Source organism: Micromys minutus, assembly GCF_963924665.1.
Source record: "Micromys minutus genome assembly, chromosome: 29".
NCBI classification, from domain to species: domain Eukaryota; kingdom Metazoa; phylum Chordata; class Mammalia; order Rodentia; family Muridae; genus Micromys; species Micromys minutus.
The window spans coordinates 30,740,592-30,757,140 of NC_137964.1; the positions used below are offsets into that span (position 1 = coordinate 30,740,592).

A 16,549-nucleotide genomic window follows, 5' to 3' on the forward strand; every position below is an offset into this window, starting at 1 on the left:
GGGTCATTTTTAGTAAGTGTCATAAGTCCAGGCTTGGGAGGGCTAATTAGGAATACCAGGGTCCTCCCGAGAGAGACTGCTATGCACCAAACTGGTGGTCTCAACAGCACCTGCAGGAGACACCTCAGCCTGGATCGCAGTGGGACTTTAGAGGGGGCAAGCAATACTCTATCCTCCATCCTTCTATCACTCCATCAGTGAATAACTTCATGTGAGCCAGGGATACAAACTACCGTCAGAGGCAGGTAATTCTGTCAGGCTTACGTCTGCGGTTGATCTCATTAAGAAATCTGGTAAGCAATACTGCTGTGCGTTACTGTCGGCCCACAGTGCAAGAGTGGGATGGGGCGAAACTCTGAATATATCAGCTGCTCATCCCAGAGTATCTTTTCCCACCAGATTAAATAATGTCACTGAGTCAATGTAGTTACACATAAACCCCATTTCAGACTCTACTATCCACAAATGAACTCAGTTAAGTTGGGAATACAATCATTTGGTGATATGGAGTGGTAGGCAGTGCACTACTGTTTCTCTCTCTCTCCCTCCCTCCCTCCTTCTCTCTTTTTTTTAAAGACCAGAGTCTCAGTGTGTAGTCAGGGCTGTCCTAGAACTCGCTCTGTAGACCAGGCTGGCTCTGAATGCATAGAGAGCATCCTGTTTCTGCCTCCTGAGTGCTGGGGTTAAAGACGTGTGCTTCCACACCCATTATCAACACAGTCTATTTTAATGCACCCATTTCTCAATGAAAGGGACTCCAACTGTCTATACCAATCAAGAGTTTTTTTTAAATCAGTCTAGTTTCTATTTTTGAATCTTATTATTGATAAAATACTTTTGTGTCATTAAAGTTGTAAAATAACATTATACTCTCTCTTCCTCACTATTAGTTCTTTTTCTAAGATTTCTTGTATGTGTCTTTGTGTGTATGTGGATATGTGTATGTGTGTGCATGTATGTATGTATGTATGCATGTATGTATGTATATATCTATGGATATGTGCATGCCACAGTACATGTGCCCCGGTGGGCTCGTGGGGATCAGAGGACAACTTGCAGAAGCTGCTTCTCTCCCTCCACCCTGTGGGCCCTGCAGGTCTAGCTCAGGCTACCTTTACTGGCTGAGCCATCTGGCTTGTCCTCATCCAATTCCTTAGTGGAGTGAGAGACCAAGAAGCCATCTTTTCTTTGAAAGCTGTCACTTGTGTCCTGAGAAGTGGATGCTGGGACTTCGATTCCACAGAGCCCACACCAGAGCAACCTTAAACCCACTCTTGCTCTTTCTCCCTGCTTCTTTGCTTGTTTGAGACAGGGTCTCACTTTGTGGCCCGAGCTGGCCCCAAGTTCATGAGGAAGGAGCACCTCAGCCTTAAAATGCTGAGGCTGACACACTTCTAGGCCATACAGGTTCAGCTGTTTAGTGCCCTCAACCCCTGGCTCACCACTCACTCTCTCTTTCAGTGTGAGCCACATACCAGCAAGCCCCACCCCCATTCTGAGGGACGCTGTCCTTTACCACTCAAAGGGACTGGTTCCTGGGATGTCTCCCACCCCAGCTCACTTACAGTCTGCTGCCAGGATCAGCCTCCTGAAGCAGGCCCCAGTGGGGGAGGGGCACAGCCTCAGTCCTAGCTGACAGGGAGGGCTGCTGGGGGAGGAGTTGGGTTTTCTTCATGGGTGTGGTCCCTGGTAGGTCGACACATGCTCACGAGTCCATGAGCAGCAGTAACTGGGCTCAGTGGGTTAAAAAGAAGCTGTGAGTTCGGGGTGAGTGGGTGGGGTAGCCCTGGAGGAGCTAGAGAGAGAGAAGGGCTTAAATGTGACCGAAAGGCTTTGTGAGCCTAGTGAAATCCTCAAAGTATATATTAAAAATGGTGCTATGCCTATTCCTAAGTGTCCACCCGCCCCATGATGCCACCCCCACCACAGCCCTGGTTTTACCCCGGTACTGGGGGCACTTTCCACCTTCTGTCTGAGGTAAGACTTGGCTATCTCGAGCCTCTCTTAGGGGAGAGAGCGCCACCCACGGTCTCATCCTCCAGAAGGTTTTCCCAGTGCCAAGTCTGGAAGCTTCTCACACAGAAGCTGAAACCAGGGGAAACCTACTTCTTCTTCTTCTTGTGACTCGTTCAAGGGTCCGTTCCGGGTCTCCTGGAAGAGGATCTTCTTCATCTTCCTGTACTGAAGGTTGTCCAGCTCTCGGACAGCATCTTTTGTCCTCTGTATGAGGTCAATGAGGACCCTCGGCGGCCTCTCCCTCCGAATGAAGTCGTGCTGAACAATGGGGGTTGGGGGTAGATGGTGAGCGGCATTATCTTTAGGTGTAATGCATGAACGAGAGCAGACAGGAAGAGCAAGCAGGTTCAGGGACCTTAGGCGTAAATATGATCGTGAGGCTGGTGTCCCTCATGGAGGCCCCCCACTTACAAAGAGACAGCAATGCTTCTAACCTTCGGTTCCTTTGCAGACTCTAGAGCAGTGGGTCTCTGGGACCCTTTAATATAGTTCTTCCTGCTGCGGTGACCCCTTTTGCCATGTTTATGAACTGTGGTGTGAATGTCTGATACGCGAGGTAGCTGATAAGTGACCTCCCAGAGGGGTTGGGACCCATGGGTTGAGAACCCCTGCTCTAGCACCTCCACAGGAGTTGTTGCTCCTTCTGTCTTTGTGCTACAAAGCAAGGCAGTGTAGAATTTTAACCCCAGCACTTGGGAGACGGAGGCAAGAGGATCTCTGTCTCTGGATTTCAGACCAGCCTGATCTACATGGTGAGTTCCAGGCCAGCCAGGGCTACATCATGGGACCTTGTAATAAGAATTGTCTTTTTAATTGTGAATATTTATGGTACACAATGTGACGCTTTGGTACAGATGGTGAAGTAATTACTACAGAGAGGGCAGTTAGCACGCCGTCACCTCTCACTCCGGTGTTGGGAGCAAGGGTGCCAAGACTCACTGCCTTCAGAACTTACAAGGCACCTGCCGTCTTCAGCTCAGACCTGAGGTCTCCATCGGTGGACATGTGGGTTGTTTCTATACCTTGGCTGCTACTGGTAATGCTGTAGTAAACTATGGGATTCGGACATCTTTACTAGATAACAAATTCTTTCAGATATGAACCCAAAGGATGGAATGCTGGATCAGATGGCAGTCCTGTGTTTGTTTTATTCTCTTGGGAAGCTGCACACTGATTTCCATGATGCTTACATAACCCTAAGTATTCCTTCTGCTCTGGATTGATACTATCTTCCGAGATTTACTTTATCATAAATAGAATAAAAAATCAGTAGAACTTGGGGCTGAAGAGATGTTAGTGGTTGGAAGCACTGGCTGCTGTTGCAGAGGACCTGGGTTCAGTTCCCAGCAACCACATGATAGCTCACAACCACCTGTAACTCCAGTTCCAGGGGATCTGATGCCCTCTTCTGGCCTCTGTGGGTACTACATGCATATAGTAAAACACACACACACACACACACACACACACACACACACACACACACATACACACACACACATGCAGACACCCATCCACACTTGTATAATAAAATAAAACCCTTTAAGAAACTCTAGCAGACCTTCAGTAATGGCAGACAAATTTGTTCCTTCCAAAGCTGAGCTGGGATGAATTCCATGCCTGTCCCATTTGCCTTGCCCTCCCCCCTCTCTCAGTAGCTTTTAGAAAACAGACCTGTGTACTCTTTCTCTCAGACGCACAATGAAGAATACATCCTGGGCTCACTCACTGGCCGTTCAGTATAGACTGAAAATACAGCAGCTGCTCAGTCTACCGGAGCTCATGGTTACTGCGAGGCTGCCTCCCATTAAAGGGTAAAGCAGCAGGGTTTATGAGGAGTGCCAAACACCACCTCGATCCTCTGCTGCCATTGGGACTTTGGATTGTGCATGATGCCTCTGTTCTCAACGTTCCAGACTTCACACTGAGATAATGTGGCCCTCACCTGCATCCATCTTCTGAAACCTGGAAGTACTCTTAAATGCCCCTCTGTCTATGGGTAAACCTACTGCAGAGTTCCTTCTTTTTTCTCAGGCCTGGTCCTTCCTGCTTCTCTGATCGGGTGCACAGTACACTCGGGAAGATGGTGGCCCTGGTCCTGCAGCTGCCACGCCCAGAGTTTGCTCCTATTCTCTGTCTGCACTTCCACACCCTTGGTTGCTCTCCGCACTTCTGCAATCAAAAGGGCCGGACCCCGTAAGAGAATAATTTGTAGACCAGGGTGGTTCGTGCTTGTAATCCCAGTACTTGGGAGGCAGAGGCAGGAAGATCTCTGAACTTAAGGCTAGCCTGCTCTACAGAATGAGTCCCAGGCCAGGCCAGGCCATGTAGCAAGACCCTGTCTCAAACAATAAAACAACTTCACTGTTCTTTGGAATGTTTAAAGATTTAAATAATATAAAAACCAATTAAAGGGGAAAATGTGATTTCCAAGTAATTTAAGTGTAACCTGTAAAAGTGAAGATGTACTTGAATTTAACAGAATGAGAAGTGAAGTAAAACAGCTGCTTAGTTTTAGTTGTTTCTGCTTGTCGCTGACAGTTATCTGTTTCTAAGCCTCCCTTTAAAACTAAGGAGAGTCACAGATTTGAAGAAAATCGAGTGTTGGGGTTGGGATGGGGATGGGGGCTGGATACAAGGGAAGGTTGGAATAAGGGCAGGGAAAGGGGGAAATGATCTAATTATATTTTAATTTCAAAAATTAAAAAAAATACATAAAACCTGCACACAAAGGTGATGTAGTAAATAAGTAAACAAACGGAATCCTCGAGGGGGCTGGCAAGACGGCTCGACGGGAGAAGGGGCTTGCCGCAAGAGTGACAGCAAGCTGAGCCCGGCCCCTGGGACTCACATAGCGGAAGGAGAACCGACAGCAAGTAACACGTGTGCTGGGAAACCACGTGTGCCGCTCATGTGTACATACACATGCACAAGCGCTCTCTCACAGACATATATAAATGTAATAAAACACTCCAAGAGTAAGGTAAAATATCATAAAAGCCTCAAGAGAGCAGAGTTACCTTTATCAGAAAAACCATGTCTTTTTTTTTTTTTCTGAGAAATGGGGTAATTAATTGGCTTTCCGGCTCCGGTTTCCCAGTTGCCTTTGCTCTTTCTGTTTTGTTGATGTTTCAGATGCCATGTTGTAGTTTTTAAAAAGCATCTTAATAATTTTCACTTTAGTTCTGTACTTAAATTATTCACTGTAGAGATGAAATTTTAATCTCAGGAAGGAAATATGAGGGAAAGAAGAGTCACTGAAGAATAAGTGGACAGACAACTAGAGAAGAATTGGGAATCCTACCTTGTACTTTTTCAAAATTCACACAAGACTCTCTTCTGCACAGAGAATGCTGAAGGACTCCAGTCATGTTCTCTGGTTTTCTGTCTTTAAGGAGAATGTTTGTGAGCTATGTGCTTTGATGGGGATTTCATCGTTTTGGTAGGATGCCGTTTCCTCAACAGTAACTCTGCCCGTCCATGAACATGGAATGTCTTCTCATTCTCTGCTGTCACTCAGAGACTTGGAGTTTTTTTCTCTTTATTTTATATGTATGAGAATGAGCCATTGACAGTTGTGGGTGATAGGGAATCAAACCCCTGGGTCCTGTGGAAGAGCAGCCAATACCCTTAGCTGCAGAGCCGTCTCCAGCCCTGATCTGAGGTTTTCATTGGAGAAGCCCTTTGCAGCCTTGGTTAGGTTTATTCAGAGACACTGTCTGAGGTTATTATAAATTAAAGTATGCCCATGATCTCTTTGTTGTTGGTAGACAGAATGGCCGAGCAATTTCTAAAGTTAATTTAGGGACTAACGAAAGTTCCAGTACCAGGCACAAGACACCTTTTTTCAAACTATTGGTCAGGGTATTCTAAATGACGACCAAAACAATGCAGATTATATATGGAGCCCTGGGTGGACTCCCCAGGGTTCAGGGTGGAGAACCTCATACTTAGGACACAGGGATCTTATGACTTAAGCTGGAGCTGACATAAAGGACTCCTTCCTGTGGTCTAGCATCCTCAGTTCCAGAAATCACCATATAAGCTGCCAAGGGAGGGAGGCAATTAAACAGTCCTCCCCAACTACAACACCTATGGATCACGACAATTACCAGCTTGGCAAAGGCATCACACCTTTACGGCGTGGTAAGTGGCACTCACGTGCTGGCAACCAACAGCTGTTTAACTGGACTTAAGGCCCAGTCAACAGGAAGGAGATCATGCCTGGTACTGGACACCTGGCCATGTTCCTGGGGCTAATGATGCCACGAACCCTGGCAAACAATCCCTGTTGACACCATGCTAATCCAGCATTGTTCCTCACTACACTGTGATCTTATCCTGAGCTCCACAGGTAAGTGCAGTTAACACCCTCATCAAAGAAGCTTCTTTTCACAGAAAATGGAGATCACCATAGAAAACTACAACTGGACACAGTGCAAGGATCAATAGATATGGGCAGCCAAGACCCAACACACACACACACACACACACACACACACACACACACACACAAACACACACACACACACACCAACACCATTGCTCCTGCATCGGCTGCTCAGGCAGCTCCATGGTTGAGGAAGCAGAAAGACTGTCTGCTGTGGACCATCCTCTCCTGGGAAAGGCTACATGAGCAAGACCAGAATGACAGCACTATCAATGGACATGCTGACGTGGAAGAGGGAAAATTTTGTGGGGGTTCCACCCCTGGATAATGGACTACAGGCCATAGATGACTGTTAGGGGAAGGAGAGTTAGCCTGTCCCAGGGGTAACCAGTAGTAGCTGTCCAACGCAGAAGGATCAGCCTTGAAACTACATACTACTAACAAAAATGGGCTCAGAAATTCACACATGTATGTGGTGAGGACTCTAGGTTCTTTACAAAGCACAGAAATATTAGAAGAATGTGTTATTGTTTCAATCCCAGGCATGGGGCTAGGGGGCTGTTTTATAAGAGCTGACTATAATTTGACTCGTGATCTATCTGGGGTGTGGTTTTTGTCAGCTGCAAATAGGTTCTGCGATTGTGTGAAGTTTGGAATTCTGGGAACTTTTCAGAGGGTGCATAAATGCCTTGGGAGGTAGGGTTGGCCATTCAGAGGGGTTGGTTGTGGTTTATTAATAGTTGTGCTCAAAGAAGAAACTAGAAGAAAGAAATTAGATTTAGGGATCTCTTTCTCCCCCTCTATCCTTCTATCTATTCTCTCCTATCTAGGGATAGGGTGTGAAATGGAGGGACATAAACAGTGGGAAAACGAACCCACGAAGTAGCAAAGGCCAGCTACATACATGTGTAATGATAATCAAAAAGAGGCTCTGAACTTTCAGCTGGGGACATGAAGGGGGTTTGGGGGAAGGAAACTGGGAGATGCTTGGGGGTGGGAAGGGACTGGTGAAAGAGACTGAATTATTTTTATTTTAATTAAAAACTTTAACTTAGGATAGAATGATAAAGTGAAAGCAGGAAAGATGTTTGCAAGTTTCATTAGAGATTGTGAGAAAAGGCAACAAGTAGCAGACAAATGGCAAAGACCACAGAGAGGCCGGGAAACAGAAATGGGCCGGCAGCTTAGGGAAGAGACTCATCTAAGTGATGGAGAATGAAACTCAAACACTACAGCTAGAGGGATTGGGTACTCTCTCTCTTTGTGTGTGTGTGTGTGTATGTGTGTGTACAGATCCATGGGTACAGTGCTGGCTTTACATGGATGAGACCCTAGCTTTGACCTCCAGGACTACCCAAGGTCTCCAAACTAAATGAAGACAACCCAAAACTGAAAAAAAAAATGTATATAAGACAAAACCCACCAAAACCACAACTAGAAACATTGTTCACCAGCTGGAGCCTCGTGATTCCGACTGCTCTCACTTGGCCAGTGGGGCTGCAAACTGAAGAGCAACCTGGTGGTATGTGCTCCAAGCTGAGACCCATGTTCCCTTTCATGACTGCTGTCCCTTAGACACTGACAATCGCTGCGGGGCAGGCTGTAAGGAGTAAGTGCATGGCTGGCCACTTCCCTAGCAGTTCCTGGGTTCAGGCCTCAGTGTGTAGCGGTTTCCTCCTAGATTAATGCCTTCCGAGCTTGTTAAGATGTGGGGTGTTTGAAAGGTAGAACAACAGCATGCTCTAAGCACAGGTGAAACGCCCAGTCCTACAAGGAAGCAAACAACTCAAAGGTTTCAGGAAATCCTGAAACTGGCCAGATTCACTAGACTTTCCCTCCCGAGTACAGATAAACGGTAAGGGCTGCTGAGGGTCACTTTCAGAGCAGCGGAGGAACCTACGGAGGACTCTCTGCAGCCTGCTGAGCTGTGTCTTTGTTTTATATGTATAAACAGTTACAACTTGTTTCTTGTGTGTAGGTGTTTGCCTGCATGTATGTAAGTCTGTGTACCACATGTGTGTGCAACGCCTGCAGAGGCCAGAAGAGGGCACCGGATCCCCTGGAACTGGAGTTAGACAGTTGTGAGATGTCCAGTGGGTGTTGAGAATGGAATCAGGTCCTGTGCAAGAAAAGCTGGTGCTCTGAGCTGCTGAGCCGTCTCTCAGACCCACAGCTGCCACTGTGTTAGGCCTTGTGAGGAATACGGTCCTTCTGAGTCTTTCTTATAAACAAACCAACCAACAAAACTGCTCGTGAAAGGATCCATTCTGAGAATGAAATGAACACCCAGACTGAATACATATTCACACACAGTAGAGGACAGAGAGCCGGCAGTGTCTCCACCATGGAGGATTCCCATCCACCACTAGAATTGTTGATACACCACAGGGTCATCGCTCAACATCAACACACAGCCAAGAGGGAAGAGAGAGGCTCAGCACTGTGGGGCTCAAGTCAGACCAATGTGTATCCATTAAAAGACAATACAGAATTGAAACCTTCTGCTGTTGCTTCAGGTGGGTTCTCATGTAGCCAAGGCTGACCTTGAACCACTGATGCAGAGCTAGGTGTGAGGCTGGTACACTCCTCTAACACCAGCACTGGGAGAGTGGAGGCAGGATGATCATCTGTTCAAGATCAGCCTGGGCACACAGTGAGACCACCGGCAAGCCGCCATACCCTTACGTATAGAGATGTGACACTTTGTTAGCTCATGTGTATGTTTTAGAGTGTCACCCTATTCTTCTCTGCTTGGATCTGACACCAGCCTAACAGATTTGCAGAGTCGGCATCAGTGCCATTGGCCAGTTATCCTGGGGGCTCACTCAAGTTCAGGCAGAAAATCCCTGGGATGGCAAGTGGGGCAGGGAGGAGAGATTGGAACAGGATGGTGGGGAGGAAAAACCTACCCATGGGTGGGACAGGGGAGAAGAGGTTGGACGTGGGTCCTGACAACCTTCCATCTTGGCATGAGCCAGTGTGTCACCGGGCTCAGCTATGAAGTAACTGTCTGTCCCCATGGTCAGACCTCAAGACCCCTCCTCAGAGGGAAACTGGAAAAAAAAATTACCTGCAACAGCTCCACCGCGGCTGGTCTTTCCTGAGGTATTTTGTGCAAGCAGTAATCAACGAATCTCCTGAAGGGGTCTGTCCTGTGAGAGCAAACACAGCAAGGAGAGCAGTGAGGGGCTGTGTGACCTGTAGGGTACAAAAGCAAGGTGCATGGGAGAGAAAGCTTGCAATGTGAGAGGTTTTGTGTATGTACATGTTTGTATATATGTATGTGTGCATGCACATGTGTGCGCACATGTGTATGTGCATGTGTACATGTGGATGTGTGTGTGCATGTGTATGTGCATGTGTGCATGTGGGTGTGTATGCCATGTGGCCGTGTATGCTGTGTGTATGTGCATGTGCTCACATGAGTGTGCCTGTGGGATAGAGGCTAGAGATCAACATCAAGTGTCTCTCACAATCACCCTCCACCTTTTTGTTTTGTTTTGAGACAGGGTTTCTCTGTATAACATCCCTGGCAGTCCTGGACTCAATTTGTGGACCAGGCTGGCCTCGAACCCATAGAGATCCACATCCCTAGTGAGATCTGCCTCCTGAGGGCTGGGATTACAGGCATGAGGCAGGGTCTCTCAATTTGGCTGGACTGGCTGGCCAGTGGGCTCTAGAGATCCCTTGTCTCCCCACACTGGGATTACCGGGTTTGCGTTGGTTCTGGGGACTGAACTCCCAGCCCTGTGCATGCTCAGCAAGCATGCCACCCACTGGACCATCTCCCCAGGCAGGGGTTCCTTCTTCCCTCAGAGATGATAACTTCCCTAATGGCCTGTCTGCAGTCTTCATTAACACTTGGTTGTCTCTACCAATACCCACGGCCTGTATGGAACAGGGCGTGAAATAAAAGCACACAAGGCAGAGAACCTGGAAATACACGTTCTGACTGAAACTACTTCCTCTCTTGGGAAATTCGCTTCTGTCCGCTCTCATTAGACAGCCCACTGTCTGTAACTCTCATGGCCCAAATCGCTACAAACATGCCATGGTTTTCGACCAAGCACAACACGTCTTTTGAATAGAGAGTAAATGTTCTGTCCCAGCCCATTCTGAAGGACACAGTGACAAACAATGACATCAGCCAGGGCACCTCACAGCTGCTGGGAACCAGAAATAAAGCCAGGCATGTGTGATGCCTCCCATGGCTCAGGAGGCAGAGGCAGGTGGGTCTCTGTGAGTTCAAGAACAGCCTGGTCTGCATAGTGAGTTCCAGGACGGCCAGAGCTACCTAGTGAGACCCTGTTTAAACAAACAAACAAACAAACAAACAAATAAACTCACCCCCCCAAATAATAGCAGACCACCACCACCACCACCAAAACCCTAGAGATAATATGACCAGGAACGGAGGGTGAGGTGTGGGAGGGACATAACAGGGTGCATGCTCCCAGTGAGGCTTTAGTTAAACTGTGTATATGTGTATGCACATGTGCGCGTGTGTACACAAAAGGCACACTGCTTGTGGGGCACTTATTATTAGTACTGCCATGACGGAAGAAAGTGATGGAGTTTTAGGGCAGACCTTTGAGATGTCGGACACCCACCCTGAGTCTGTTGGCCATGTCTTACCATTCTCTGGACTGTAGCGTGGGGGAGTCATTCTGGGCGATGTGGTAGAGGGCGCTCATGGCGTTCATGTTGAAGAGGGGGGGCTTCCGCTCCGCTGGAGGAGGAGGGAAACACGGTAAGGCTTGACAGAGCTCAGGTAGTAAGATCAGGACCAATCACAAGTCACCATCAGCTCACTGTACGCTTAGGTCAGCTCCAAGGACCACTGTCTGGCTGGTGGTCACTCGTCCACCAGAAGGCTCCCAATGGAACCCGCCTCAAAGTAATGGGAGAAAATGTCCTTATTTTTCATAGGTGCTGCAAAGATTGGTGTTGGGCTGCTTTCCAGTGACAAGGTGTGAATATCTGTGTGTGTGTTTTAATTAAAAATACATATTCATTAAAGAAAATCAGAAAGCAAAGAAAACAGAACAAAAATATATTTTATGGAATGGAGGGGCTGGAGAGGAATGGCTGCTCTTGCAGAGGACCCAGGTTCAGTTTTCAGCCCCTACATGATGGCTCCCAGCCACCCATTAACTCCAGCTTCGGGGGACCTGATGCCCTTTTTTTGCGCATGGCATCTGCACGGTGTAGTAAAAACAATTCTTGGGAAACCATTTATGTACATAAAATAAACAAATCTCTTTAAAAGAAAATAAAGGTTGGGTGTGGTGGCGCATGAAGTGAATCCCAACGCCGAGGAGGCACAGGAAGGTGGATCTCTGTGAGCTCAAGGCCAGGTTGCCTGGTCTACAGAGTGAATTCTAGGACAGCCAGGCTACACAGAGAAGCCCTGTCCTGAAGACTAAGGAAGGAAGGAGGAACGAAAGAAAGGAAGGAAGAAAGAAAAGTTAAAGGAAAGAAAGAAAAATGAAAGAAGACATTATTGTGGAGTAGTGGAGTAGTAGAATGGATGTTCTGTTCATTCATTCATTCATTCATTCATTCATTCATTCATTCATCCCTTTGTTTGAGACAAGGTCTTACTTAGCCAGGAGGCAGGTGTATCTGTTATAAACAATGAGTTCCAGCATAGCCAGGGACCCATAGCACGATATTGTCTCCAAAAAAAAAATAGAGAAAACTTCTTTTTTTTTTTTTTTTTTTTTTTTTTTTTAAGTGATGATTTGGAGTGATTTCTTAGGCATTTGAAATGGGTTTACTCCATCATGGTCTCATAACGCACTTTGATTCTAGTCCTCTGGGAGTGTTTGCTGAACCATGTCTGTAGCTGCCTCTGGGATGGTCCTTTAGGGTCCTGAAAAGATTTCTTCTCTCCCTCCCCTGCCCCACACCCTCTTTCCAGAGTCTCTGACACAGTCCTGGCCGGATGGTTTCCCTAGTATCTGGGATCACCCCTGAGTGTCAGTCACCATGCTGCCACCAACAGTTTCCGTACACCAAGAAGAAACTGCTAGAAACTGGGAGGCGGTGTGTGAGCTGTTCCTAGCAGGAGCCACGTGGACAAAGGTTTCAAGCACAGAGGAGAGACAGTCCATGGGGACAGCTGTCAGGCCGGTGTATCTTTTACTATAAAGTTCTCTTCAAGGCTCTACCATTAGGTAAAAAATAAAATGTTCATGTTATATACTTGGGAAGTCTCCTCATATTTCCCCAGCACGGATGGATATCAAGTGAAGCAATGGGGTTACTGTAGAGACAGGGCATGCAATGCCTCAGAGTCAAGAATGTCTCTTAAATATTAGCACTTACCGGCTTGTCTCTCAGCGTCTCCTAACTGCACATCTGCTCAAACTCCCTTAGCTAAGTGAACAGCATGGAAACGCAGCGGAGGAGGAACACTTTTCTGTGGCATACCAGAGTGTGGGAAGTGTCTCCAACAGATTCATGTTGCCCGGTCAACCTACAGCTAGCTGTCAATCACTGAGTAGGGTGGGCCGAGGTAGCTGATGCACATGATGAGGACCAGTCTGCAGAGATCCAGCGAAAGCCGCTCCTTACTCACCCAGCTCTATGCAGGTGATGCCGAGTGACCAGATGTCAACTTTCCCGTCGTACTGCCCTTCATCCATGGCTAAGATCACCTCTGGGGCCATCCTGCCAAATGCAACGTGCAGAGCTCAGGTTGTGAGTACAAACAGAAATGCCATTTTATGAAATTCCTCAGTACAGCAGACTTAAAGGTATTCAAAGTATTTTTAAAGGTCTTTAAAAGTTCTTTCCCCTCTTCATTTTCTGGGAACTAAACCTCAGCCCTCTGCAAGACTAGCAAGGAACTTTAACTGCTGAGCCCTTTCTCGGCCCCATTTAAGGTCCTCAATGTTTGTTGTGGTGTTATTCATAGAAGCCGAATAATGAAGGCAGCCTACAAGATCAACAGATGTGGGGATAAGGCAAATGTAGTTCCTGTACACAATGGAGGCATCAGCGACATGGTGGTTTCAAGGCGAATGGTCCCTGTAGGCAAATGGATTTGAATATGTGCTCTCCAGCTATTGGAAGAGGAGTTTGGGAAGGACTAGAAGGCATGACTTTATTCTAGGCAATATGCCACTAGGGGCATGCATTGAGGTTTCAAAAGACTCCCACCATTCCTAGTGTTTCTTTCTCTGTCACATAAGCCTTAAGATATGGGTGCTCAACTGTTCCTGTGACCAAACCTGCCTGCCCCCTGCCATGTTCCCTGCCTTGAGAGTCATAGACCAATCCTCTGAAAATTTAAGCCCCAAATTAAACACTTAAAAATAATTTATTTGTATTTTATGTGCACTGATGGTTTACCTGCATGTATGTCTGTGTGACAGTGTCAGATTAGTTGGAACTCGAGTGATAAATGGTTACAAGCTGCCACATGGGTGTTGGGAATTGAACCTGGATCCTCTAGAAGTGCAGACAGTGCTCTGAACCATAGAAATCATTCTCCAGCCCCAACCCTAGCTTTTTGAAGACAAACTGACATGGCCATGGTATTTTATCACAACGATTGAAAAGGAACTGAGACGTGAGGAATGGAGAGAATCGGAGGTCATCATAGTTTGTGAAACAAGCCGGACTCAGAAAGATAAATATAGGAGGTAGGGAGGACAGAGGGGGAGAGGGAGGGAGGATGGAGGGGGAGAGGGAGGGAGGCAGGAGGGAGGGAGGACAAAGAGAGAGAGGGAAGGAGGACAGAGGGGGAGAGGGAGGGAGGACAGAGGGGGAGAGGGAGGGAGGACGGAGGGGGAGAGAGAGGGAGGATGGAGGGGGAGAGGGAAGGAGGGAGGAAGGAGGGAGGGAGGACAGAGGGGAAGAAGGAGGGAGGACAGAGGGGGAGAGAGAGGGAAGGAGGGAGGGAGGATGGAGGGGGAGAGGGAGGGAGGATAGAGGGGGAGAGGCAGGGAGGACAGAGGGGGAGAGGGAAGGAGGGAAGGAGGAGGGAGGACGGAGGGGGAGAGGGAGGGAGGACAGAGGGAAGGAGGGAGGGAGGATAGAGGGGGAGAGAGAGGGAAGGAGGGAGGGGGAGAGGAAAGGAGAGAGAGAGGAGGAAGGAGGACAGAAGGGGAGAGGGAAGGAGGACAGAGGGGGAGAGGGAGGGAGAACAGAGGGGAGGAGGGAGGGATGACAGAGGGGTAGAGGGAAGGAGGGAGGAAGTGAGGGAGGCACAGAGAGAGGGAGGGAGGGAGGAGAAAGAGATGCAAGCAGAGGGAGTTTGGAGGTAGGAAGCCAGCAGGGTAGCAAGATGGAGGAGGACATGGGGATGAATTTGAGCAAAGGGCACACACGGCTTTGATGGGAGAAAACATCATGACACCTGTTTTGTACTGTTTTGTATACCAGTTAGAAACTAATTCAAAATGTTCAAACATTTTCCCTGACAGGTATTTCCTTACACAAACTACCCTGAAGAACGCTGTTGAGCACACAACCATCCTTGGTGATTTCTAGGGAACACAGATGATTTAAATACATCCCGGCTCCGTTCTTCACTCTCGATTTGCTCTCGGATCATCACTCGACTACGGTCTATCTGTCTCCTCATCTAAAAACTTGTCACAGGGACCTCATGGAGATCTGTTAAGTGTTAGAATGTCACGAGGGCAGACAAACAACTCACTCTAAAAGACACAAAAAATATCTGGAGGGACAGCATAAAGGAACATGGTCTGCTGTCCCAAAGACACTGCAACTTACAGAACAATTTGGGTTCTGGTAAAGGTGGGTAGCGTACTCGACCCTGAGAAGGGTGGGGCCTTCTGCCTTCTCTTTGGTTGGACAGTGCTATGCCCTGCCGTGTTTGGAAATGGCTTGGTAAATACAATCCTTTTTTTTTTTTTTTTTAAGATTTATTTATTTCATGTATATGAGTACACTGCAGCTGTCTTCAGACACACCAGAAGAAGGCATTGGATCTCATTACAGATGGTTGTGAGCCACCATGTAGTTGCTGGGAATTGAACTCAGGACCTCTGGAAGAGTAGTCAGTGCTCTTAACCACTGAGCCACCTCTCCAGCCTGGTAAATACAATCTTAAGACGAGGAGAAAAGTCAAAATTTGGCTGTTTTTAGTAGGGTTTTCTAGAATGTCTCTTTCAAAGCTGCGGTAACATGATGGTCTATCTGTGAACGTTCAGAAAGGAAATCTGGAACAAAATGTAGGGGCCACCTTGGGGTTAGAATGTCGTCAGAGCAGATGAAATATCAAAGAACTCGACTGAGTCAGGAGATTGGATTTTTTTCATTTGTCTTGGTGGCCAGCCAGAGAGCTGTAAAGAAGATCCCTTGTCCTCATCTGAACACACTGCCTCCTGGGAGCAGTTTGAAAGAGACCTCAAGTGAAACCTTAGATGGAGCTAGCCCAGCAAGCTGATAACATGCAAAGTAGATCCAAAGCCAGCTAGCTGCCTTGTTTGAACCATTTAAGGTCATGCTTCTTGGCTAGTGAGATTTCTAACCTTCTCAAATGAAATCTGATTGGTGCGCATTTTGCAAACAGTTTTTTGTTTTGCTGCTGCTGTTGTTGTTGTCTTTGAAACAGAGTTGTTCTATGCAACACTGGCGTCAAGCTCAGAGGCCCATCTGCCTCTGCTGAGGTTTAAGGTGCACCACGATGCCTGACTGGAAACATACCGTTGAGATGAAACCAGGCCGGGGGGCCAGGTGCCATACAGGCTTGGGGGGCTCAGTTCCATGGTGACCTGAGGCAGGAGGATTGCACATTCAAGGTCAGCCTGGGGTAGAGAATGACTCTATCTGAGGCCAACTTGGACAAATTTGTGAGACTGTTTCCAAATGAAGAAGGTGGGGAGATAGCTCAGGGCTTGAGCACTTCCCAGCATCCTCCAGGCCCGAGGTTCAATCTCTACCACTGCAAAAACAAGAACAGGGACACCAAGTGTCCCTCCTGCTCACCTTTGTGTATTTGAAGCCTATATTGAATCTTCTACGTGTACATACCAATAAGGAGTCCCCACGAAGGAGTTGGCAGGGGAAGCCATGGAAGCCGATCCAAAGTCGGCCAGCTTCACCTGGCCTGGCTCTGTTAGGAGGATATTTCCTGCTTTAATGTCCCTACAGGAGAAAAAGAAG

The 16,549-nt window shown here is 47.5% G+C and overlaps 1 protein-coding gene across 2 annotated transcripts in view; it reads right to left on the bottom strand.

Moving 5' to 3' along the window:
• TAOK3 (TAO kinase 3) overlaps positions 1–16,549 on the bottom strand; it is a 71,901-nt gene that overhangs the window by 43,734 nt on the left and 11,618 nt on the right. For both annotated transcript variants that reach the window (XM_080941355.1, XM_080941354.1), the window contains 5 exons: positions 16,418–16,531; positions 12,990–13,081; positions 11,042–11,135; positions 9,477–9,558; positions 2,107–2,274 (listed from right to left, as the gene is read on the bottom strand). In XM_080941355.1, coding sequence (XP_080797481.1) covers positions 2,107–2,274; positions 9,477–9,558; positions 11,042–11,135; positions 12,990–13,081; positions 16,418–16,531 — 550 coding nt within the window. The remainder of the gene's footprint in view (positions 1–2,106; positions 2,275–9,476; positions 9,559–11,041; positions 11,136–12,989; positions 13,082–16,417; positions 16,532–16,549) is intronic.